General features: G+C 41.6%; 4 protein-coding genes and 1 pseudogene across 5 annotated transcripts; 4 read left to right on the forward strand and 1 right to left on the reverse strand.

Annotated features, from left to right (window-relative positions):
• The first annotated feature begins 235 nt into the window (after window positions 1–235).
• On the forward strand, window positions 236–4,263 carry LOC147488443 (low-specificity L-threonine aldolase 1-like). Of its 2 annotated transcripts, XM_086573417.1 has the most exons (11): window positions 242–388; window positions 465–642; window positions 781–927; window positions 1,002–1,368; window positions 1,510–1,563; window positions 1,790–1,922; window positions 2,123–2,181; window positions 2,375–2,475; window positions 3,003–3,121; window positions 3,652–3,727; window positions 3,821–4,263. In XM_086573417.1, exons 4-9 carry the CDS (start codon window positions 1,351–1,353, stop codon window positions 3,070–3,072), a joined length of 435 nt encoding a protein of 144 aa, XP_086429543.1. In that variant the 5' UTR covers window positions 242–388; window positions 465–642; window positions 781–927; window positions 1,002–1,350; the 3' UTR covers window positions 3,073–3,121; window positions 3,652–3,727; window positions 3,821–4,263. The 2 variants fall into 2 exon arrangements, with proteins under 2 accessions (XP_086429545.1, XP_086429543.1); XM_086573419.1 differs by lacking the exon at window positions 465–642 and having other exon boundaries at window positions 236–388.
• A 3,216-nt stretch (window positions 4,264–7,479) lies between these two features.
• LOC147488444 (uncharacterized) lies at window positions 7,480–9,550 on the forward strand. The gene is made up of 2 exons (XM_086574382.1): window positions 7,480–8,184; window positions 8,456–9,550. Exons 1-2 carry the CDS (start codon window positions 7,480–7,482, stop codon window positions 9,548–9,550), a joined length of 1,800 nt encoding a protein of 599 aa, XP_086430508.1.
• Window positions 9,551–14,664: 5,114 nt separating this feature from the next.
• On the reverse strand, window positions 14,665–16,864 carry LOC147488445 (uncharacterized). The gene is made up of 3 exons (XM_086574383.1): window positions 15,386–16,864; window positions 14,786–15,312; window positions 14,665–14,688 (listed from the first exon to the last, which is right to left on the reverse strand). Exons 1-3 carry the CDS (start codon window positions 16,071–16,073, stop codon window positions 14,665–14,667), a joined length of 1,239 nt encoding a protein of 412 aa, XP_086430509.1. The 5' UTR covers window positions 16,074–16,864.
• Window positions 16,865–18,536: 1,672 nt separating this feature from the next.
• On the forward strand, window positions 18,537–19,857 carry LOC147488446 (putative 4-hydroxy-4-methyl-2-oxoglutarate aldolase 3). The gene is made up of 2 exons (XM_086571794.1): window positions 18,537–18,676; window positions 19,149–19,857. The coding sequence occupies exon 2, from the start codon at window positions 19,254–19,256 to the stop codon at window positions 19,752–19,754; it is 501 nt and encodes a 166-aa protein (XP_086427920.1). The 5' UTR covers window positions 18,537–18,676; window positions 19,149–19,253; the 3' UTR covers window positions 19,755–19,857.
• A 1,154-nt stretch (window positions 19,858–21,011) lies between these two features.
• Window positions 21,012–21,416, forward strand: LOC147488447 (dirigent protein 24 pseudogene; annotated as a pseudogene).
• Window positions 21,417–24,597: the final 3,181 nt, after the last annotated feature.

Below are 24,597 nucleotides of genomic sequence, written 5' to 3' on the forward strand. Positions count from 1 at the left end.
GTTCTATTTTAATTTGGAACTCAAATACGAGGGACAGACAATTTATCTATTGTTAGTTTGCGTCTTGTATGAACCTTTTGTTCATGGATATGTTTAGTAGTGAATAGACTCTTTTTGTTTATATATGTGTGTATGCTCCTTAACATTGATTGTTCATATGTATTGCGGTTACTTTTGCAGGTTTAGAGTTGAGTTTACTAACCCTTTTTTAACTCCGCCAATGCAACTCATAAAGAATTTGCATTGCCGGTCTCAAGCCCGGATAAAGGAGGAGAGAGAAAGGTGACTACTGTGTATTACTACCATGGATTGATTGATTTATTATATCATTTTAGGTTCTTGGACAAGGTAGAGGTGGAGAAGTTTGAGGGTTTTGCATTGCAGCAAGGTAATTAGCCGAAAACTTCTTTTTCTAATTCATCAATGTTTAAAGTGAGCCATTGAGTATAATAGAATTTCTATAGGTATGTATGTATGTCAGCAGAGAAACTATATTAGCAGCATCGACGACCAGCAAAGGTGTTGGTGCTGCTGCTCGATTTAGGGGTAGGAAGCTATTTGGAAGAAGAGGAACACGAACTTATTTGGAGTTCTTTACAGCTGATTTAGGGGTAGGAAGCTATTTGGAAGAAGAAGATATATGTATGTCACTTATTGAATTGAAGGATTATTTGTATAGAAAATTACAAATATTTTCATTTACTTGTAATGACATCATTTCATAGGATTTCTTCCCACAAGCTATTTTTTGAACTTGACAACACACTTGTTTTTCTTTAGGAAGAAAATTGGCTAAGAGACAAACCTGGATATGAGCATCTAAATGAGCCCCTATGCGTATTGGTTGAGGATGAATTTCCTGCAGATCTGGTAGAACCGCGTTTGAATCAGGCTATTGCAATATTAGAAGATCTCTTGAAACCTGTGGTATGAATATTATCTCTTACCTATTGTCTTTCTTTGGTTCATTTGTTTTTCGGACTTATTCCTTTCTCTCTCAGGACGAGTCCTTGGATCATTACAAAAAGCAACAATTGAGGGAGTTGGCTATGATAAATGGTACACTGAGGGAGGAAAGCCCAAGCATGTCTCCTTTCAACATTGTAGGAATGAAGAGAGCCAAGACAGGACTGTAGTCGTGGAATTATCTGTGTACTATGCGTTGTATTGGTCATGATTCCAATGCTGAAAGTGTCTCAGATGAGCTTGTCGTCAATCATCTTTTGTTCATCTGCGTTTTTCTACAATCATTCTTTATTGTATCACCCTTCCAAGTTTCACTTCATAACTTGATCAAAACGGGTAGCTCGTTAAAGCTCCCATGATTGACTTCCCTAAACTCCCATCACTATGACAGAGGCATTAAATGTAAGTCACCAATATTACTGATTTGATGTGATCTATTTAGTTTCACTATCGATTTGATTGATTAAAGTTTAGTTAGTCTTCAGAGATGTTGGATCTGAATTATTGAATGTTGAGCTGATTATGTTTTTATGTGATTTGTAGTTGCCTAGTATTGGAATTACACATGTAACGATGGAATCAGATAAGTATATATGTGTACGAGAAACATCACCGCAGAATAGTGTTGTTATTATTGATATGAGTATGCCTAATCAGCCGTTGAGAAGGCCTATTACTGCTGATTCTGCTTTGATGAATCCTAATTATTTTCTTGGCAGACAAAGGGCAGAAAGTGACACTTTATTACTTTATGTTGGTCTTTTTTTTTTGCCGCTAAATTCTTTTCAGAGAGTTGATAGCAACTTATTTGTTTCAATTTCAGGCTAGAAGACTAAGGAAAACATTAGATGGTGGAATGAGGCAAGTGGGGATCTTATGCGCCGCAGCTTTTGTTGCATTGCAAGAGAGTGTCTGCAAGCTCGAGTGGGATCACAGGAAAGCAAAAATTATAGCAGGTTGTCTATGTTTTCTTATATATTGATGCTACCTCTGGCATCATGCCGTTATTCCCTTGGCTGGTCTCATTATTCATTAGCAATGTATATTGCTAAAAGCTACTTAGTATCTAGTAGCAGATGTTATCGATTGTGATTTCCATCCATTTTAAACTTGATGGATGAAGTGAATCGAATCAATCGTACTTGGTTTTATGCAGATGGACTGAATGAAATCAAAGGACTCAAAGTGGATGCTGCTTCAGTACAGACAAATATGGTTAGCTTCTCTAGTTCTGAATTTAAATATTATATCTATTTCACCAAAAAATAATTACAATGCATTTGTGTCTATGCTGCATTGTTTGGTTCATTCAGTCAGTGAACTGTCTTTAGTCAAGGGCTATATGCTCCATTATCCAGATGATTGACATTACATGGAGTAACAAGTTTACTTATGCTTTATTGTGCAGGTATTTTGTGATGCACTAAAAGGCTCAAACATTATAGTAGGCAAGCTCTGTGAGGTTTTGGAAGAACATGGCGTTCTGATAATGCCAGTAAGCTCATCCAGGTGTGTTTAAGTTTCTTATTGCATTTTATTGCTAATTGGTTTTACTCCGGTTTCAAATTAGAATTTTATAACTAGTCTAAACAAATCCCAAGCCATCACACACGAGACTACATAAATCCTGGTTATAATGTCAGGATGCAGAGGGAATGCATTTGCACATCTTGAAGTTGTTAGCGTATGTTAATAGTTTCTGCAACACAAAGCATCATTTTTATGTCTGAATAGAAAAGTGTATATTGCCAGGTTTTTCATATAGAATGTCTTGTACCTTTGTCATGTATATAGAAATATTACCTGTCAAGGAACTCAAAACCTCTTTTGCAATAAGAACTCTTGAAATTCACTTGCTAATTTGTTGTACAATATATTTTCTTTTGGTTGAATATTTATTAACTTCCTAAACCACTGCAGCCTTGGTTGGCGCTGCAGAACTCGATATTTCCTTAACCATTTAGCCCTGAGAACTGTTTCATACCATTTTAAATGATCTTTTTCCTTCTGTTTGATTTTGCACTTGAATGAAGCAGGTTACTGTGGTGTTTAGGATTTATTGGGGCGATTGGAGGGATAAACTTTGTGATGCAGTTGATGACTTGAAGCTTGATTCTCTTGTGGTTGGAAGCCGAGGTTTAGGAGTGTTGAAAAGGTTCTACTCTTAACAGTCTAAATGCTAGTAAATTTTGGCAATTATATGCTTCTGCCGAAACTTAGGTTTGGGGTCCTTAGGAGAAGCAAATAACTAACACATGATCCACCAACACTGCTTAGTCACTACACATTATGAATATATAAAATCCTGTCTTTCTAATGAAATTATCAACTGTGAGAATCCAACACCTCTGTATTATCCACTAATCCACATGAAGCATAAAATATTATTTTGGGAACTGCTGCTCTTGAATGGAAAATCCTAATGTGTTGGTATTGCTCATCGTTATGGCCTTCATAAGCAGTCATTGGAGACTCTGTCTTAGATATGTAGCTGAGAAACTTGGTCTAACCATTTACAATCACATTGATTCCACTCGGGATCAAACAAACTTTGCTTTAAATTGACATCTAACTTTACTGTGCCCTTTAACATAAATTGTGCTTATATTACAGATCATCTCTTTCCCTCTGTATAAATTTCTTAGAATATCATGTAGTATATTTTTCTTACATCTTGTACTGCAGTTGGTTGCGGTTCATGTTTTTCCTTGGGCAAAGAGTAACCTCAATTACACTGCTCAGGCACTTATTATATCTGCAGGTATTGTGATAGGACCAAAGCTCTTGTTACTGATGATAAAACTAACTAATTAAATCAGAAAACTCACGTCTACTTTGTTTCTGTGATCAACAGCTTCCATTGCTGCCTATTTCATTACTGCTGATAAAACAATTTTGGAGTGTGCGAGGAGAAATAGTAGGGAGGCATATGAAAAATCAGCTTAGCGAAATTGCAGTGACACAGCTCTGCACAAGTTTAGGTTAGATCACGATCACTTTTGGCTATTATCTTCTCTGCAGTAGTATTGTTATCATTTTGGTTTCACATACGTGGAGTGAACACATTGCATTCTTGCTTTAGTTCTGGTCTGTAATGCTACAGTATAGGGAATGGTATGAACAGCTCTCCTTGCAAATAACATTCTCATTTTGTAAAGCTTTCAATAACAAAGGAGAAGCTTCTCCCTGTTTTGTTGTAAATCTTGTGACTTGTAATATTATGGTACGAATGTTTCACCATTTTCGGTTCTTCACGATTCCTATTCTTGAAAGGAGAGATTTTATGCTTGTTTCTTCTTTGCCATTTGTTATCTACACGTTACGGTTGGATTATAGTTTACTTTCAACTCTAATTGAGCTTCCTTATAGAATTCTTATGCTTCTCTTATGTATGTTTTTCGCTTGCTGGATGGGAAGCTATTTTACATCTACCACAAAACATGTGAATTAGTCAAATTTTGGTGATTGCTTGTAGTCTTAATTATATTATGTGTTTGGGGTTTATGTGGTTGTATTTATGCAGGCAATTTCAAGAGAAAAAAAATATAAATATTAGGATGGAAACCAAAAGAAAATATTATTTTTTTTAAATAAATAATAATTTGTGACGCCTGACAGGCGTCAGTAAGCATTTTAAAAAAAGACAAATTTATAATTACCGACGTCTTGCATTGAGGCGCTAATTTGTTTTGGCCAAGTTATAAGCCCTTTTGGGGCAATTCGAAAGTTCAATAGTGACGACAAATGCAAATTTAGGGACGGCGTAGAGGCGTTAGTAATGCACATTTAGTGACAAAGATACAAAATAGTAATTCATATTTATTGACGGACGACAAAAGGCGATAATTATGTCAATTGTGACGGCACCTTGGCGTCACAAATAATTCTGACACCAATAGAGATGCCTAAATTCCAACGCCTTGTAGGCGTCACAAAAAATAATTATGACGCCTCCTAGCAGTCACAAAAGTGTTGTTCTGTTGTGATCTGTTTGAAATCTTATTCCAAAAATATACTTATTGTTAAGTAAATAGGAAAAAATCAAATTGATATACAAATATATCATCAACAAACATTTAGTTCAACAAATAAACTTAATTTACCAGTGATTAAATCCGAGGCTAATGATGATCACTATGTCCTTAAGACAAATTTGTTCCCTCTCAGTACTCAAGGTTGATGAACAATTGTCTCCCAAGATAGAACAAATTTCAATCCTATGAATGTAGCACTCCAATTTAAAGGACTCAACGAATGCAACATTGTGTTTGTACTCGAACAACGAAAAACTTAAAGAGAGAGAGAGAGAATACACAAAGTAACTAATGCAGATGATATTTTCCTTAGATTATTTCAAAATATGATTTTGGTTGGTTTTATAGAAGAGCATGCACCCTTTCGAAGAGTTGCGCACCTCTTCGAAAGGATACATATTTTGAAAAGATACAACCTTTTCACAAAAGGAAAATTCGGTTACGGTAGTTATATAAACTACTTTTTAGAAGAAATATTATTTATACACCATAAGTCTAAGCCTAAAGTATAAGTCACATTATTTCTACTTAAGTGGGTACACTAGAGACAATTTCTCATTAATTATTAAATGGTTTTTAGACTACTCATATGTCTAAGAATTCCTAACCCCAAAAACTTCATTTCTAAACCATATTTCCAACACTTTCATAACCAATTCTTTCATTGGTTGTTGGTAAATACACTACACAACAAACACATAATTGTCTTGAGGATTACTTCTCTGACCTCTCTGTTGCAAATGTCTCTCTTATCCGTTTTCAGCTTATGGACATTAAGAAGGGTGGTCGTTATTTCCGAGTATCTCTAGCATGCTAAGGCATTGGACGACTCCTTGGCTGCAATAAATAAACCCATGTCAAATAACGATTTCGTATCTTTAATCCTTGGTGGCATTCCATCAAACTATCATGTGATTGTGACCTCTGCATTTTGAAAACCTACCAGAATTTCAGACTCTTAGAGCTCGTCTTCTCTTCTATGAGCCAAAAATTGCTGCGCCCTTCATTCTCCACTGCCTCAAACGGCACTTATGGCCACGCAATTTCGTGGGAACTTTGGATTAAAACATCAACTTTTGTCATTTTGGTCAAGGTAACAATAAAGGAGGTAAGAGCCGCAATCAAAATTGCGATAATCGCAATCGCAATAACAATAATCACAGTTCCACTCCTCGCTAAAGTGAATTTACTTATCGATCACCTGCTTCTGGTCTTCTTGGGCTTGTGCACCTGGTTCCCTCTGTCAGCTTTGCTTAGGAGTTGGGCATACTGCGTCCACTTGTCCTCTTTTTACAACATCATGCTACACACTCTTCTTCTGTTTCAAATAATTTGCACCATGCTTTTGCTGGGCTAAAGTTTCTTATCCAGGCTATCAACCAACACAGCCGGCCCCTCCTACGTGGTATCCCGATACCAATGCCACACATCATAGGACTGGTACGGTGATTCTCGAGCTATGCAACACCTGACCTCTTATGATGGTCTGACGATGTACTCCTTGGCAATGGTTCTCACATTCATATTTAGCACATTGGTAACGTTTCTCTTTCCATTGGTCCATCCTCATTCTAATTGCGTAATGTTAACCATGCACATTCCTACTATGTGCACAAACTTTTTATCAGTTGCACATTTCACTAAAGATAATAATGTTTATCCTAATGGGTTCACTTAATATCTTTGACTTCAAAACTGGTACTCCTGAATTCAGGGCCTTTTTTTTTTTTTTTGATAGGAGCTGAATTCAGGGCCAATATAAGGACGACCTCTATCCATTATCTTATGCTCACCAGTTCCACGTGCATTTGCTACTCAGTCTTCCTCTCTATGGCACATTCGCTTAGGTCATCCATTATCAAAATGCATAATCTTCTCTAACAATTAGCACACCCTTAGAAAAGCATTTTATTTTTCACTTATATAGTCAATCGTTTGTAAAATCTCTTGCACAGGACCTCATACAATTTTTTATTTTATTGATCGGGCAGTTAAATGAGAGCTAAATTGGCGGAAGGCAGTGTAGAGGCCATATTCTTGACATAGAAGGTTATAGGTGATAAGTGGGCCGGAAGTAAGTTAAGGTGGAGGAGACCTGATGCTGTTGATCATGTCCGCGGAATTGCAACCGCTGGGAACTGCTAGGAACTACCGCGATAGGTGGGAGGACAGATGACGTAGGATGAAGGAGGGATCAACGAAGGGTAAGAGGCAGGTGAGAAGATACAGAATTCCAACTGCTCAAACTGCCTTGACAGGTGGAGGGGCCGAGGACGCTAGATAGAGGAGAGATGAACGACGGACAGGAGGCAGTTGAGAGGGGGAGGAGTGAAGTATAAAAAGAGGGAGAAGGAAAAGAAAGGGGAGAAAAAACAGATTAGAGAGAGAGAACACATTGTATTAGAGAGAGGACATTGAATTAGAGAAGACCATTAAATTTGTTAATACATTTGGCGCCGTCTGTGGGGACCGAGGGAAAATGGCCACCATAGCGAAAAGAGCGGTAGGGAGACCTAGAAAAGAAGCAGTTCGAGAGGCAGAAGAAGAAGAAGCGAGCGCAGAGATAGAAGGAGTGGGGGAAGAAGAGACATCTGAGGTGGCGGCGGATACCACCAGACTATTGCAAGAGGAGATAGTCAGGTTACGCAATGAGAATGACGGTCTGAGAAAAGAAAAGGAGGCCACCCAAGTGGAAACAGAGCGGAGGGATCTACAAGATAGTGGAATGGAGGGAGAGAATGAAGAATTTCCATCCATAGGGGAGGAACAAATAGCGGGCATCACGATGGAGGTGGTGCAGGCGATGATTGAGAAAGATAGGGAAGCGAACAAAGGGGTGGAGAAAGTGAACCAGAGCGCAGCGCAGAAAGAGGTGGCGAGTCTCAATAAGAACCCACTGGCAGATTTGGTATGGAATTCTGAAGTGCCAAAGAGGTTCAGCCAACCCAGGTTTGAAAGATATGATGGGAAAGGTGACCCGACAGATCATCTACATCACTTCCGGCAACAAATGCCGTTATGGCAGGAAAGCAAGTATGATGGACTCCGATGCATGATGTTCCCGGCTAGCCTTAAGGGGGGAGCATCAGACTGGTATTATAGATTAGCGTCGAGGAGCATCAACAGGTTTGAAGAATTAGAGCGTGCTTTTGTCGATCATTTCATACATCAGAAGCGGAGAGTGGTAGATATCGCGACCCTATTCAATGTCAAGCAAAGGTCAGCGGAATCGTTAAGGGAGTTTTTGTGTAGGTTCAAGGAAGAGACGCGGGGTAGAAAATTTGGAAGAAACATCTGGCCCGATAATAGCATTCCAAAGATGGTTTGGAGAGAGGGGAACTAGAGTCCACGAGTCGGTATCCAAGATTGAAATCACCACGTTACACGCTCTGTATCCGAAGGTGGAGAAGTACATACGATATGAAGACATAATGCAGAGGAATGCAAAGGAATAGAGGAGATCAGGGAAGGCGATACAGGCAGTGGACAAAGATGACCGGAGGGGTAAGAGCAGTAGAGAAGAAAAGGATAAGATATCATACAGTGGGCAGAATCGCGGACCAGAGAGGACTGGGGATAGTAGTAGGAGAGACGTTCGGGAAAGGAAGCCGTACCGCGGAATAGAGCAAACTCCCCTTAACAGGCCGTTGGAGGAGATCTTGCCACTGATTAAGGGTCTTCAGTACTATGAAGGTCCGCGAAATACACCAGGCGAAATAGAGGGGAAGCCATTCTGCGCCTATCATCAGATCCAGAACCACGCGACCAATAAATGTTATGCCTTGAAATGGTTGGTGGAGAGGATGATTGAAAAGGGAATGCTTAGAGAATTTATCACTAAGGGGCGCCAAGCTGAAAGATTGCCGGCACCAACTAGAATCTTAGGAACTATCAACATTATTTTTAGCGGGGAAACACTTGGGAGAAATGTACACCGCGATAAGATCAGAAAGACAGCAAGTTTGCGACAGGTCAATGAAGTGGTGAGCATTCCGCGGTTAGTTAGTGGAACCGCGAAGGGAGAGGAAACCATAACGTTCACTCCAAAGGACCTGGAGTCAGTAATTTCGCCACATGAGGATGCCTTGGTAATCACCATTGCAATGGGGAATTATTTGGTAAAGAGGGTTTTGATAGACTGCGGAAGTTCGGTGGATCTGCTGTTTAAAGGAGCCATGAAAGAAATGAATATCGATAGAGACCAGATGAAAGCGCCGCGAACCAATTTGTTTGGATTCAACGGCAGTATGACCGAACCCGTGGGCGAACTAGTATTACCAGTAACTGCTGGTCCGACGACCGTATTCACAAGGTTCATGGTGGTGGACACTAACCCCCAGTACAATGCAATCCTAGGGAGACGGTGGATTCATGAAATGAGGGCAATTCCATCAACCTATTATCAGGTAATCCGTTTCCCCACAAATGGAGGTACGTATGAAATAAAAGGAGATCAAGTAGCCGCGCAGAATATTCAGCAGGTGACAGTAAGAAATATGGTCCGCGGCATGAAAGGAGAGATTGCAGAGCAGGAGCCGGGGGCGGCATAGCAATTACAGGAGGCGGCTTTGACAGTAATATACGAGCCACCACTTGGACCGAAAACTTTGGATGAAATTGAGATAGTGAATCAGGGGCGGGAGAGGAGGAGAAATTTACGGTGGGTTCGAATTGCGGATGAATGGAAGAGTAAGCTAATACAGTTTTTGGCAGAGAATGAAGATATATTTGCTTGGGCAATAGAGGATATTACGGGGTTAGATCCTGAGTTTGCATGTCATCGCTTGCACATGAATGAAAATGCGAAGCCAGTAAGACAAAAGATGAGAAGCGTGAGGCCGAAGTATGCGGAGGGTATACGCTAAGAGGTGACCAGACTGAAGGGGGCCGGGATAATTAGGGAGATTGAGTTCACGGAATGGTTATCAAATGTAGTCGCAGTTCCAAAGAAGAATGGCAAGGTTAGGATGTGCGTGGATTTTACAGACGTAAACAAAGAATGTCCTAAAGATTGTTATCCAATGCCACGGGTGGATGAACTGGTGGACCGAACGGCAGGGTTCAAATTATTTTCTTTTATGGACGCTTCCATGGGATATAATCAGGTCGCGATGTCAGAGCGACATGGTGGAAAAGAGCATGTCAGAGCGACATGGTGGAAAAGAGCATGTCAGAGCGAGAACACTTAGAAGGTCTGCAAGAGACTTTCCTCATACTGCGGAAGTACAAACTGAAGAAAGCTCAACCCCGAAATGCACCTTTGGGGTAACCGGCAAATTCTTGGGATACATAGTAACCCATCGCGGAATAGAAGCTAACCCCGAACAGATAAGGTCACTGATAGAGATGCCGTCCCCTCAAAATGTAAAAGAAGTACAAAGGTTGGCTGGAAGAGTCGCGGCATTGAACAGATTTATTTCAAAATCTTCGGATAAATGCCGACCGCTGTATCGTTTGTTGAGAAAACGCCCGGATTTCCGATGGACGAGGGAATGTGAAGGGGCCTTTCAAGAATTAAAGAGTTACTTGGGAAAAGCACCCTTACTATCGCGGCCAGAATTGGGGGAAAAGCTGTACTTGTACCTTGGAGTGTCAGAATACGCCGTGAGCTCAGTTCTAGTTCGGGTGGTGGAAAGGGTAGAAAAGCTAGTTTATTTCCAAAGTAAAACCATCTTTGGACGCTGAAACCGATACAAAGGAAATTGAAAAGTACGCGGCTTTGGCATTAATATTTTTAACTACCGGCCGGCCTTTAGCCTTGCGCCGAGTCACATTCGATGGTGGTAATAACTAATTTTCCATTAAAGCAAGCGTTGAAGGCGGCGGAAATCAATCGGTCGCCATGCTGAAGTGGGCGGTGATGCTCAGTTGTTATGAGATCCAATATCAGATTCGAATTGCTGAAAAGGCGCAAGCCATGGCCGACTTCCTGGCCGAATTTCCGGCCGAGGACCCAACATGGGGAGAAGAAATGGTCATGGAACCAGAAGGGGAATCGAGTCAAGATCCATTGGATCCTTGGGATCCGCGGAATGGGTGGAGAGTATTCACAGACGGATCCGCGCGAACCACATTAATGAGGAATGGAATTGGAATCGTCCCCGTGACGCTTTGAGAACAATAAATTTTGAGTTGTCGATGAAATTGGGATTTCGCGGCTTCAAACAATGAGTCCGAATATGAGGCGTAATAGCGAGTTTGGATCTTGCAAAGGATTTGGGGGTGAGAGAATTGTCCGCTTTTCTCATTCAAACTTAGTAATTTGTCGATGAATGGAGGATTTATGGCCCGTTGCCCAAGGATGGCGAGGTACTTAGAGGTCCTGCAACAGAGAGCAAGCAAGTTCGAGAAAATTAGCTTTGCACATCTAGGCCGCGGTGAAAATAGACACGCCGACGCTTTGGCCTATGTGGCGGCAGTGCTGCCGGGGACAGAGGGACGGACAATTGAGGTGAGAGTCCTAAGCATACCCATCACATCAGAAGAAAAAAGCGTTTGGCTTACAAGTGAGCAGGAACAGGGTTGGATGATGCCCATTAAAACCTTCCTGATGGGTGAGGAAATAGAAGACAAACAAGAGAGACGAAAGATGGAACAAACTAGTCGAAGATACACGTTGCTCGAAGGGGATTTGTATAAAAGAAATTTCAACGGACCGATGCTGAAATGCGTAGGACCGCAGCAGATACAAAAATTCTGGCTGAGATACACGAAGGGGATTGCGGCAGCCACTCGGCAGGGCGCACGACAACCCACAAATTGATATCACATGGGGTACTTTTGGCCACATATGAAGAGAGACGCCACAACGTATGCCAAGAAATGTGAGAAGTGTCAGAGATTTGCGCCACTCATACATGCTCCAGGGGAGCCGCTACATAACGTATTCAGCCCGTGGCCATTCACCATGTGGGGGTTGGACATTGTTGGGCCGCTGCCCACGGCAAGCGGCAAAAGACGATTTATGTTGGCAGCTACCGATTATTTTACCAAATGGGTAGAAGGAGTGTCGTTGCAGCAAGTGAAAGAAGACAATGTGAAGAAGTTTATATGGGAGAACATCATATGCGGGTTCGGTTTGCCACATAATGATCATCATCGCAGATAATAGAACACGCTTCTACGGAAAAAAAAGGTCCGAGAGTTCCTTCAGGCATTTAAGGTGAAACAGGGGTTCTCAGCACCATATAATCCAGAAAGAAATGGGCAAGCAGAGTCTTCAAACAAAATCATAATGGATAATATAAAGAGGAAACTGGAGGCAAGGAAAGGGGCATGGGCCGATGAACTGAACCATGTACTCTGGGCGTACCATACAACACCGCGAACATCGACTATGGAGTCACCATTCGCAATGACTTACGGAGTAGAGGCAGTCATACCAGTGGAGATGATAGTCTCCACCACCAGAACCAATGCAGTAGAAACGGGAAGAAATGAAAGAATATTAGCCAGTGATTTGAGTCTGATAGAAGAAAAAAGAGAAATTGCACGCATACGATTGGAAGAATATCATCGGAGGTTACAGCGGCAGTATGCCAAGAAAGTTAGGCCGCGGACATTCGAGGTGGGGGATTTGGTTCTGCGGCGCGTTACACCAGCCACGAAAGGAAAATGAAGGAAAACTAGGGCCCAACTGGGAAGGACCCTATGTTGTGAGAGAAAAGGGTACATCTGGAACTTATCGATTGCAAACTTTAGCAGGGGAAAAGATTGAGAAACCGTGGAACATTAGAATGTTAAAGAAATTCCATGTATGAATCGAAGATTGTCAATATTTTGTTACTTGTCATATATTAAAGTGCGTACTTTGTCTATATGTCTTATGAATGAGAATAAAAGAATGAAGCGGCCTCAACAGGCTTATCGACGACGCATAGCAGAGGGGGGACAAGCTCAGCCCCCAAGGCTTCCGGTACGCCAAAGATGGCGGGGAAAAAGCCGCCCAGCGGGGCGCTTTGTCCAATTCATACCGGGGCAAACGAAAGCTGCCCCACAAAGGCTTCACAAACCCGCCAAAGACAAATGGGGGAAAGAGCCCTTCGCGGACAGTAGTCCAAATCAAACCCCGGGGCAAACCGAAGTTGCCCCAACAAGGCTTCACACCGCCAAAGACAGTGAGGGGGAAGAGCCCTTTCGGGACGGTAGTCCAAATCAAACCGGGGGACAAACCGAGCTACCCCCATTAGGCTTCACAAAGCCAAAGACAGCGAGGGGAAGAGCCGCCCGCGACAATAGTCCAAATCAAACCGGGGCAAACCGAAAAATTTGCCCAAGGAACTCATAGCCGCCAAAGACAGCGGGGGGGAAGAGCCCTTCGCGGACAATAGTCCAAATCAAACTGGGGGCAAACTGAGTTGCCCCACAAGGCTTCACAGCCACCAAAAACTGCAAGGGGGAAGAGAACTTCGCGGATGGTAGTCCAAATCAAATTAGGGGCAAAATAAGTTGCCCCCAAAAGGCTTCACAGCCGCTAAAACACCGGAGGGGATGAACCATCCGTGGATAGTAGTACATATTATACATGGGGCAAACTGAGTTGCCCCACACGGCTTCACAGCCACACAACGACAAATGAAAGAAAAGCAAGGAGATTAGACATGTTACATTTTTTAATGGACTTATGCCTTCATATCAAACACTTAAGAAGAACAGAGTAACGGTCCCATATAAAAGAGCTTGAAAAAACCTGCTAGGGCTCACCCAGAAACCAGGCTACATTCACATACACGACGTCAAAAGAGAAAATCTAAATTGTGTCAAGGATAAAGAACAAAATCATATAGTGCAGAGGATGGTCAAACGATGTTCATGTCTTCAGAGGCATATTCGCCCATTGGCTGGTTTTCACTTCTAGGTTGGCTGTCAACACATCCTTCTGAGAGGAAACTTCAGGCGCCTCCCCGACAAGTATAGGATCATCATCCTCGGCCATGGGGGAAGTGACCGCGCTGGGGGTAGAAATGGGTTGCGTAGGCATATCAGCCTCAGAGGGCACCATCGGAGGAAGATCAATGATTGGAGACGAAATAGTCGGAGGAGAAAGAGGCAGAAGGCGGCCAGCAGCAGTGAGCTCATCAAGTTGATGCTTTAGTGCACGATTTATCTTCCTCTCGGCTAGGACTCGAAAGCGGTCAGCGGCTTCCTGCAGCGCTTTGTCCACAGCAGCTTGAGTAGCCAGTTTGTCCGCCTCCCGTTGGCTTTCCAGTTTCGAAGAGACCCCAGCTACGTAATCTTTATGTTGATCTTCGGCTTGCTAAAGTGCTTTATGCGATTTCACTGCCACGATGCGCAGTTCATCCCGGTCCTTTTCCAGCTGTGCATACTTCACTTTCCAGCCATCCGGACCGTTAATCTCCTGCTTCATAATCTCCAAGGAGTCCAAAGTGCTAGTCAAGCCGTGGACCACATGTCCAATATCCAGGCTTAGCTAAAAAAAAAAAAAATCTCTTAGTAAAGAGTGCGCATCTAGGGAATCGCTATGGGTATACAAGAAGAGAACTTACCCTTTCCAAACCAGTATAGATAGACGTTTTGTGGGAAGCCAGAGAACCAGCATCGCCGTAGGCTTGATCCTTCGGAAGATGGGAACCGAAGAAGAGAGAGAGGTCTGTAATAGCCGGTTGTCCGATCTTTGAATCTCGGGTATTGACATCGCGGTCCTTTACCTTGAATCGAGGTCGCCAGACTTCAACAGGTCCAGAGGGCAAGGAACCAGACGCGGTGGTTTCCTTCCCATGCCGACGCCCTGGAGCTATGGGCCGTGGCTTGGTAACATGAGAGACAGTAGTTCCAGGATGTGCGGACTTGGCTTTCTTCGGGGGCGGACTTCTAGGAACGACTTCCACGGAGTCATCACCGTCGGAGTCGCTATCCCAAAGTTTGAGTTTGCTGGCGGCCATATCAGCGGCTGAAGTAGTGGTAGGAGGAGGATTAATGTCGTCTTCCCAATCTGCTAACGCAGAATAGGAAGAGGGGGCGGTAAGGGGAGTAGGGGAGTGGGGTTTAGCGGCAGCCCTTTGGGCAACAGCTTGGGAGTGGTAGATCTTGGTAGTGTATTTGAAGGATCTGTGGGGTTTTCTTTTAGGGACAGGAGAGGATTTGGGTTTTCTTTCTTTGGGAGGCGGCAAACGATAGAGGGGACCTTGGTAGTCACCGATGTTTTTCAAGGATGGATCAAGTAAAAGAGGGTTACCTTTTTCTGGGTCAATGCCGAGAAGGGCGCATTGAGCACTACCCAAATCGCGGAGGTGTTGAAAAATTTCGGAGGAAAGGCCGGTGTAGATTCGAGATCGCGAATCGGGTCTCCAACCTAGATCACCAAGTAAAGACAAGTTAAAAATATAGTTAGAAAGGAGCACAGCGAAGTAAAAGGCGGTACGTACCACTTGAAAGAAAACTGAGGTGCCTTAGAGAAACGTCGGAGGGGAGATCCGCGGAGAGAAAATTCCCAGACACATATAGTGGATAGTAATGCCATACTTTGTCAGAGGTGGTCAGGTGGAGAATAAAGGGCTTCTTCTGCGGACGAGTACAGAAGGACTGATACCCTACACTACCAAACTTGGTGCTCTTCTTGATATAAAAATGAGTAATTATATCGCGGAGTTGGATTTTAGGAGATTGAGTTTCATTATAATGATTCGCGGCATACATGACACACCAAAAATTGCCTATGCCTTGGCAGGGTGGAATATTGAAGTGGTTGCACATCTCGACATCTAGAAGGGTTAAAGGAAAACGCAAGCCTGCCGCTATCTGACCTACAGTAGCGATGAGACAACCAGGCCGAGGTTTTACCAGATGTGGAAAATGGGTGACGCCGGGCACATGCTCTAGGACCAAGTCACCCGGAATGCCATATGCGGCCTTGATGGCATCTAGGTTAGGTCTACAGTGGTATGACGGTGGGGGTGGAAGAGTAGTCTTCCTTCCTGAGGTAGAGGGTTCCGCGGCAGAATTAGAAGAATCAGGATTGGAGGATTCAGATGGATTCGCAGTATGTCTGCTAGATCTGGAATCCGAACCGTCGGATCGAGTGGCCGAGGTATCCGCTGATTCAGATGCCGACATGTCGGACTAAAATAAAGAATGAAGTGGAAGCAACAATGGTGGGAACGAGTGATAAAGGGTAGAGTGAAACAGTGAAACAGTGAAGCAAGTGAATGCAGCAAAATAACAAGAGAAGGGAATGGAAAAAGAGGAGACAAACCTGAATTGCAAGGTAGCACAACCAACGGAGCAACTCTAAAGAAACCCGATCGGAGCTTGAAGATCTCACGAAAGTGAAAATAAAAAACGAGAAGAAGTTGGAGAGGCTGGAGAAGAAGATGCAAGGTTGAAGTGATATATTTGGAGAAGAGAGAGGGGTTTAAGCGGGAGTCTAAGCGGTGGGGGTAAAGAGGTAAATTCAGCACAGGGGACCATGGGAAGGAAGACACGTGGGGCCTCGAAATGGTAAAGGTTAGAGCAAATGCGCGTGCACGTGGGACAGCTGGATGCCATGATGAACCCTGGGCCAATGAGGAAGGGGAAGGTAATTGAACCAACACAAGACAGAATACCGCGAAGTGAAGAGAGGAATGAGGAGAGGTTCTCGGTCCCATTGGCTATCCGCTGATCACACAGGGTTCACACGACGGCAAAGGAACCGAGAGGGGCATCTGTAGAGGCCATATTCTTGACATAGAAGGTTATAGGTGATAAGTGGGCCGGAAGTAAGTTAAGGTGGAGGAGACCTGATGCTGTTGATCATGTCCGCGGAATTGCAACCGCTGGGAACTGCTAGGAACTACCGCGACAGGTGGGAGGACAGATGACGTAGGATGAAGGAGGGATCAACGAAGGGTAAGAGGCAGGTGAGAAGATACAGAATTCCAACTGCTCAAACTGCCTTGACAAGTGGAGGGGCCGAGGACGCTAGATAGAGGAGAGATGAACGACGGACAGGAGGCAGTTGAGAGGGGGAGGAGTGAAGTATAAAAAGAGGGAGAAGGAAAAGAAAGGGGAGAAAAAACAGATTAGAGAGAGAGAACACATTGTATTAGAGAGAGGACATTGAATTAGAGAAGACCATTAAATTTGTTAACACAGGCAGAGAACCCGTCCTACATCCCAATAGGTCAGTGTAAGAAAAGGTATTAGGAACAAAATTAGCACTATAGAAAAACGCCCTTGTTGAAGTTTACAAACCACATAAAAATAGTCTTGAGAGTCTTCAATCATTTGCTCTAAGTTATGTTCAATGACAGCAAGTCAACAACGGTATCATCGGCACTTAGTACAATAGGAATTGAGGAACTACCTTCAACAATTCTAACCCATAAATAAAACCACACTCTTGAGCATTTGTCACCACCATTTTAGTTAACACCTCCACACAGGGACGAAACTGGATCCAACGTCTCGGGTACAAGAGTATATGCAACTTAGTAATTAAACAACAGGTGCGGCAATAAAATGTGTAAAAATCTTGGTGGTGGCGAATCCTTATAGTTAATATATTCCTCGTTCTATCTATGCGTCCACAACTAAGAGCAAGTCCAATGGCTAGGGACATAATAAAAGGGCGTCATATCAGAAATTTGGTTTTTTTTTAGCTTGCAAGTCAAATTTGGCCTACGGCATACCAAAAACATGCAAACTGTTCTAATGGGTGTGTTTTTGAAGTGCTAAATCGATAGGGACAACACAATTTCTGTTGTTTGTCAATAGAGCCGGCTCTGTGTTTCGTAAGGCCCAATGCAAAGTGTGAAAAATTGGGCTTTTGTTTGCATTTCTAACACTATAGTGGGTTTTTAAGAGTTTCACTAGGCCTTTTTTTTTTTTTTTTTTGTTTATATTGGAGACCCTATGCAAAGCCTTAGACAGTATAGGTCTAAGGCCGGCCCTGTCTGTCAAATGCATAGTTTGGAATTTCAGAATTTTTAGGAATTCCGACAAATTCAAAAACCGAAATTTATTAAATTTCAACCCTTGTTACATTTGAAATTTCGGATATTTCGACTCTATATTCGGAATTCTATTTTTTTGAAAAACCGAAATTCCGGAGTTTCGTTCGGAATCACAAACTATGGTCAAATGTACACTTAAATGCAAATTAACTACACAAAAGGCACAAAGACGGCTGAAATTATGTTTTCGGTATCATGCAATTTAATTTTGGCAGCTGCTAGATAGCCACAAAATTAACTAGGTTTATCACACTAGCCAATTTTAAGACATTTCTAGCAGCCTCTATTAGAATGATCATTTGGTGTTTGAGGTGCTATATGTCATTCGCAGCCCATAACATCTCATTGGACTTGCTATAACTGCTCCTTGGTAATCTTTTTTTTTTGGTAACTGCTCCTTGGTAATCTTAAAATGACTTGAAGGCGAACCATTGATTAATACTAAAAAAAAATAACAGTTTTGAACATTGATAAGGCATACCTTAATCCAATATATTCTGAGATGGGCCATTCTGGAATATAATATAGTCCAATAGTTGTATCAATTCTGACCGAGACATCACCTTTCCCAAAGTCTCGATCTCAACTAACTCTTATCTCACTAACGGCTAACATGTAAAAGCCTTCTTGAAAGTCGGAAAGATAACGCACAACAGTCAACAACAAAAATTCATACACACATTTTTGGTTTTGGAGATGAGGGCTTCATTGTTTGCTGTCCAAGTAAGCTCTACTATTTCCTTCATCCTTTGTGTATTTAAGATTATATCGTGTTTTTTTTATAGTTTGATATGAAAATGATAGTCTGTGCTTTGTGATTGGATTCCATGTGCTTTCTTCAAGAAAGAAATCATGCTGTTAAATCAATTCCACCCTTGTATTTTGCAAAATATTTATTTTAGCTCAAAATTGTGTTTGGTCATCGCCAATGGCCTGTATAAACTATGCAGACCATAAGATCATTTGGAAATCTATAAAAATTCTATTTTTCATGTGCAATGTCCATGAATATATTTCCCAATGGCCTTCATGTTCTTTTTATGTATGTTCTATGCATGGTTTTATTTCTTGTTTCTTCTTTCTCTCACAACTACTTGGTTCTTTTTAATTTTTCAATGCTTGTACTTACCTATTTTATGGTTTCCATGTCACTGCTAGCACTTATATGTTTATGTTGATTGGAATGTGTACACAGGATTGAAGTTACCATCAGGCTCTCTATGTGCATCTAGCTTGGGGATCTCTCTATTCACTTGACGATTAATCCAGTACGGGAAAGAAGATCAACTTCCAAGGAGATATGGCTGCCTTAGCTACTGCTGAAGTTTGCGACTCAAACGCCCCGCTTTTATTGAATGGTGATCTTCGTGTTCTCCAGCCAATATTCCAGATTTATGGGCAAAGCCGAGCATTCTTTGGTCCGATTGTCACGCTTAAAGTGTTTGAAGACAATGTATTGGTCAGAGAGCTTCTTGAAACCAGAGGTGAAGGAAGGGTTCTTGTTATAGATGGTGGAGGAAGCATGAGATGTGCCTTAGTTGGTGGTAACTTAGGACAGTTAGCTCAAACAATGGGATGGGCTGGTATTGTCGTCAACGGCTGCATTCGAGATGTTGATGAGATCAATGTCTGTGATATTGGTGTTAGAGCTTTGGCATCTCATCCTCTGAAATCCAGCAAGAAACGTACAGGTGAAGTGCACGGACCTATACACATTGGAGGAGCTATGATTCGCGATGGAGAATGGTTGTATGCAGATAGCGATGGCATTCTTGTTTCAAAGTCTGAGTTGTCTGTCTGAAACAATATTATAACTTCAAGAAGTAGTAGGTGTACTCTCATAAGAGCTCTAGCTCAGAAGCTAAAGTGACTGCATTTTTTTCAATAAACTGCTTGAATTTGTACTTGCGTTGTTTGAAAAGATAAAAAATGTCGCAGCTTCAATCAAAAATAGCATTGCTGTCTTTTAACCAAGGGTTAACATATTGGATCATCTGAATTCCCAAAAATATTCGCAGTGAGATGATTGTAGATTTCCATATCAAGGGTCTCCAAAGAGAAAAAACAGTGATATATATATCACCGATATTAGGATACTTTGGTCGTTTTAAGTGTTACTAGGTTTTGTAAAGGGGTTCCAAACACTACCAAAAAATCGACTTTACCCGACAGATGACGTAAAGATCTTAGGAACCATGAAGAAATTCTTGGTCGCTATGGAATTTCTGCTGGACCATTATCAGTAGAATAACAATTGATTCTGTCTGAGCATTCAGCAGCTCAATCTTTGAGGAGACCTTTGTTTCACCAAGCTCACAGGTTTGAATGCTGTCATGGTTCAGTACTGTAGCTGTTGAGAATTTGAGATATATACATAATGTAGTAGTATTGAACCTGTTAAAGTGTTGAGATACACATAATCCGAAGTAGGCAGTTTAAACTTTAAACTTTAAAAGGCCTTGCAAAATAGTATTTAAGTTCCAAGAGCCACTACACTAGCCAACTGGTTTAAGTAGGATTTGATACAACAGGCTCGCTTTCAATTTCAGTCCTTTATATATATACTAGTTCCAGTAGCAATCACTTTGCATAAACACAGTAGTTTCTTGTTTTGCAATTGGTTTCTTCCATCCGCCACCCACTACCTTCACAAACAAACCATCAACTGCTCCGTTATTAACCACTCCAGCTAAATTAGTTCTATGAAACCTAAACCACTTGTCCATTCTATTTATGAAAGTCATAGATTCCTAAGATTGAGTCCCCTGTTATCAACAAAAAAGGCGATGCATCTATTACTCAAATTAGCCTGGTTCTTAACGTTCACAACCATCACCCACAAATCAAACTCGACCCGAATGCTTAACGATCAGTCCCAACCCCCACATTTAAACCGTCCATCCATTACCTTCTTCATGCAAGATGTGCTTTGCGGCACATATCATTCACCAAAAACAACAATGACTCAAGTCGACAGTGACCTACCTTTCCAAGAGCCTTTAGGTAAAGTTTTCCTCTGCCTAAATCCAGTCCAACCGTGCCCTTCACTGATCGAACAATGGAGATATCTGGTATTGGCTTACCCTTCCCAGCCATAGCTACTGTTAAGGGCTTAAAATTCGGATTAGTAACAGTAATTGACGAGGAATTGATTCAAAGTTCCCTGTTCGGATATTCTTTACTTGGTAAAGCACAAGGAGTCTTTGTAGCTAATTCTGATGATGGAACTAGTCACATGATGGCCATGACTGTTAAATTTGTTAACAGTGATTTGGAGGATAGTTTGAATTTTTTTGGAGTCTATCAGAATACTATTTCAGAGTCTCATATTGCTGTCATTGGAGGCACAGGCAAGTTTAATGGTGCTAATGGATATGCCACAGTGAAGGACGTTAGCGTGGAATCCAACATTGAAGATGGACACATCAACATCCTTCTATTCTCTATTTATCTCAGTTATTAAAGAGACTAGCTAATTGAAATGTATGCATTATCAGGAGTATGATTTCGTAACTTTCCTTACTGCAAATCAAAGAAAATGTAATTTGTACATACATATAGCCATAAACTTCCCTTGGTTTTGCTACAGACGTTCCATTATCTCAATATTTGTCATGTAGCATACATTTCTTTTAGAGATTATCATTCTTTTTTCTTGAAGCAAATTATAGGATTAAGGAGACCCAAATCTGTATTAGAGATTCAATTTCTTACGAAGATTAACTCCTAAGCATCCTCAGTTACAATGTTGTCTGAAGTACCATCTAAAGGTGGTATGTAGTAGAAGCCAGAGAGTACTTACATTGAGCTTAGCCAGGTAGTCAGCAGCACGATTTGTTTCCCTGTGTAACAGTCACTGAAACTACACTCCGCTAGCTTTGTAACCTTAGTCCTAACAGAAAAAACAATATTTAGGAAATACCAAGGCGGTTTGACCGACCTAGTCACTATCTGTACCGCCAGAGTTGAGTCAGAGTAAACATAAACATTCATCATCAAGTGAGCGGAGCGAACGTTCTGGGCCGAGAGGGGGGTATGTGGACAAAAAGTCATTTGGTTGGTTTCTGTCTATCTTCATTCCTTATCTCTTCTCTTCATCCCTCTCCCTCTCCCTCTCCACTCTCCCTCTCCGCTCACGCCCCCACTGCATAGCAGTATACTAGTACTTTGAGACACCCTTCTAAGTCTGCTTCCATAGCCTTCAACTCCTGAAAGAGGACAGACCAAATAGAGCTATTACAACTAAAGGTAAAAACCACTTTTTCATCATGGTCTTCAGCTGTATGCCTGTACCGCCATAGCCACTACCATTTGCATAAACAACACCATCAGTGTTTAATTTGGTCTCACCAATATCTGGGCAGTGCCATTTGCATTTACAGCACTACCTGTGCTTTTGAGTTTGGTTGAAGATCCTGCCTTATATGGGACTCTAGCCATCCTCAACCTTAAGAAAGGAGGTGGGATGGTTTTCCAATACAGCACAGTTGGTTTAAGTTCAAGTAAAAACCGAAGGTAGCTAGGTTCTAAAGTTTTCTTGCATGTCATCTATGATATTTAAGTGGCAAGTTCCAGTCCCATGCTGCAGCTTGTAAGGCAGCAAAATTTGCAACGGCATCCGCACCAGCTTAGCTTCCTGTAACTTTGTTTGATATCGAGCTATTCCTTGCATTCAAGATGTTCCAGAGACCTGCACCTAAAGTAGATATCCAAAATTCTGGGTCGTCAGTCTTCCTCAGGCACTTCCACATGTCGCTAAGCCAGTCTTTCATGCACCGTCTCATAATAAGCAACAGTAGTAGCCAATGCAAGAAAAAGGCAGATTGCTATAGCAAAAGTGCATTTTAAGAACAAATGTAATAAAGATTTGTGTGATGATTTTTCCTAATCTAGAAACACAAATATTTTGTTGATGATCAAAGAATAATGAGAAGTATTGGATCAAGAAGAAGAAGAGATGTAGAAGATAATGAGTTGAACCACGTTCTTTAATGGCTGCCTACATATCCTGTGAATAGGAATCAAACTCAAAGCGTAGTTCAACTATTCTATTTATAAGAATAGATAAGGTTTCCCAATTAGTGTTTAACTAGGAGCATCTCTTGTTAAGTCTCATCTTGACTCTTCTAGAAACCCCATGTTTCCCAAGTCAAATAAGTCTCCTTTATTTACTTAAACAACACAAAAACATATTTAGGTTCGAAGTAGTAGTTAGAGCTCCGAACCTAGTAGTTGAGTTCTGGATTTGGAGTTTATAGTTAGGAATTGGTTATACGAACCTACTACTCCAACTAGTTTCAAAGCCCACAAACCTCCTCTTCTTGTCTCACTTCCGAACCTAGGAAATGTTTCACTTCCGAACCTAGGAAGTGAGAGGATTTGGACTTGAAGTGTGTTATGATACTTTCTACTCACACCAAGACTATATTCGAGCCTTAAGAAGATGCTGTCATGTGTTACATATCTATTTGCTAAAACATGTACACACAGATGCCCTCTTTTTTTATTCATGGGTTGTGGATCAAACTCTTAAAAAAAAAGGCTTGGTAAAAATGTACGCGACGTCTTATGCCTAGATTTTCTCTGTGGAATATATCGGCAAAATTTTGCATTACTTCAGCTCAAAGAATTGTGTTATCCGGACAAGCCATAACCATAACCCGAAGTTGTCTTATAATAACCCGGATGTGAACATATCAAGACTTTTCCAAATCACTCTGACCCGGACTTAGATTAATAGATCATGAGTGTCAAGACTTTTCCTAGTCCGGGCATGTCTTATTATATGACCCAGACTTGAGAAGTTCCGGACTGAGCCTTATCATAACCTAGACCTGTCATGCCTCACAAATTATAATAACCCGGACTTGTCATACTTTATAACCTGAACCTGAGCAAATAAGCACATGCTACACAAGACCCGGACTTGAGATTAAGAAGGGAATCCGAACCTGTACCAATGCCTCACCATGACCCGGAGTTGAAAAATCACTCAAAACAGCACATCTCAAGCTAATCCATCCCGACTTGGTCAAAGGAGCACAAGTAGGACTAGGAAAAGAAATAAGAAAATAAACTATTTTGTTTACTCCCCTTATATCCTTCGGCCTCTCTCTCTCTCTCTCTCTCTCTCTCTCTCTCTCTCTCTCTCTCTCTCTCTCTCTCTATATATATATATATATATATATATATATAGCTCTCTCTCTCTCTCTCTCTCTCTCTCTCATAGCTAGAGTGTCCACGTGTCCAAATATATATACGATAAATTCTCCCCCTCCTTGCCGAGGAGAAAAACTAGCTCCAACTCAAACTCAAAATGGAAACCCAACAAAACCCAACTCAAACTCAAAATGGAACCCAACAAAACCCACTCTCTCCCACTCTCTCTCCACTCTCTACCACCCAACCTAAATCGCCATCTATTAATTAATGTTAATCGTATATCAAAGTGAGAATAGTTATTTGATGCTCCTTTTACCAGGTTGTTCTCAAAAACCCCTTTTTTCTCCCATCAATGCACGAAGATTTGTACAATTGCAGACTTTTGATTAAAGAGAATTTGCTTCAATGTTATAATTCCAATCTCAAGTCGCAGTATCCAGTCCTACTTGGAATTTTATAATTTGTTCCCGATCACAAAGATC

The sequence above is a fragment of the Coptis chinensis genome, chromosome 7 (genome assembly GCF_015680905.1).
Source record: "Coptis chinensis isolate HL-2020 chromosome 7, ASM1568090v1, whole genome shotgun sequence".
Classification (NCBI taxonomy): Eukaryota; Viridiplantae; Streptophyta; class Magnoliopsida; order Ranunculales; family Ranunculaceae; genus Coptis; species Coptis chinensis.

Bases quoted from the DNA above. Each gene is read 5' to 3' on its own strand.
- LOC147488446 (XM_086571794.1), top strand. From the start codon at position 19,254: ATGGCTGCCTTAGCTACTGCTGAAGTTTGCGACTCAAACGCCCCGCTT.
- LOC147488445 (XM_086574383.1), bottom strand. From the start codon at position 16,073: ATGTCGGCATCTGAATCAGCGGATACCTCGGCCACTCGATCCGACGGT. The intron at 15,313-15,385 runs GTACGTACCGCC...TTGGTGATCTAG, and splicing joins CCTCAGTTTTCTTTCAAGTG to GTTGGAGACCCGATTCGCGA. The intron at 14,689-14,785 runs GTCTCTCATGTT...GACCTGTTGAAG, and splicing joins CCGCACATCCTGGAACTACT to TCTGGCGACCTCGATTCAAG.
- LOC147488443 (XM_086573419.1), top strand. The intron at 2,182-2,374 runs GTTAGCTTCTCT...TTTATTGTGCAG, and splicing joins CTTCAGTACAGACAAATATG to GTATTTTGTGATGCACTAAA. The intron at 2,476-3,002 runs GTGTGTTTAAGT...TGAATGAAGCAG, and splicing joins ATGCCAGTAAGCTCATCCAG to GTTACTGTGGTGTTTAGGAT.
- LOC147488444 (XM_086574382.1), top strand. From the start codon at position 7,480: ATGGCCACCATAGCGAAAAGAGCGGTAGGGAGACCTAGAAAAGAAGCA. The intron at 8,185-8,455 runs GTAGATATCGCG...GCAAAGGAATAG, and splicing joins TACATCAGAAGCGGAGAGTG to AGGAGATCAGGGAAGGCGAT.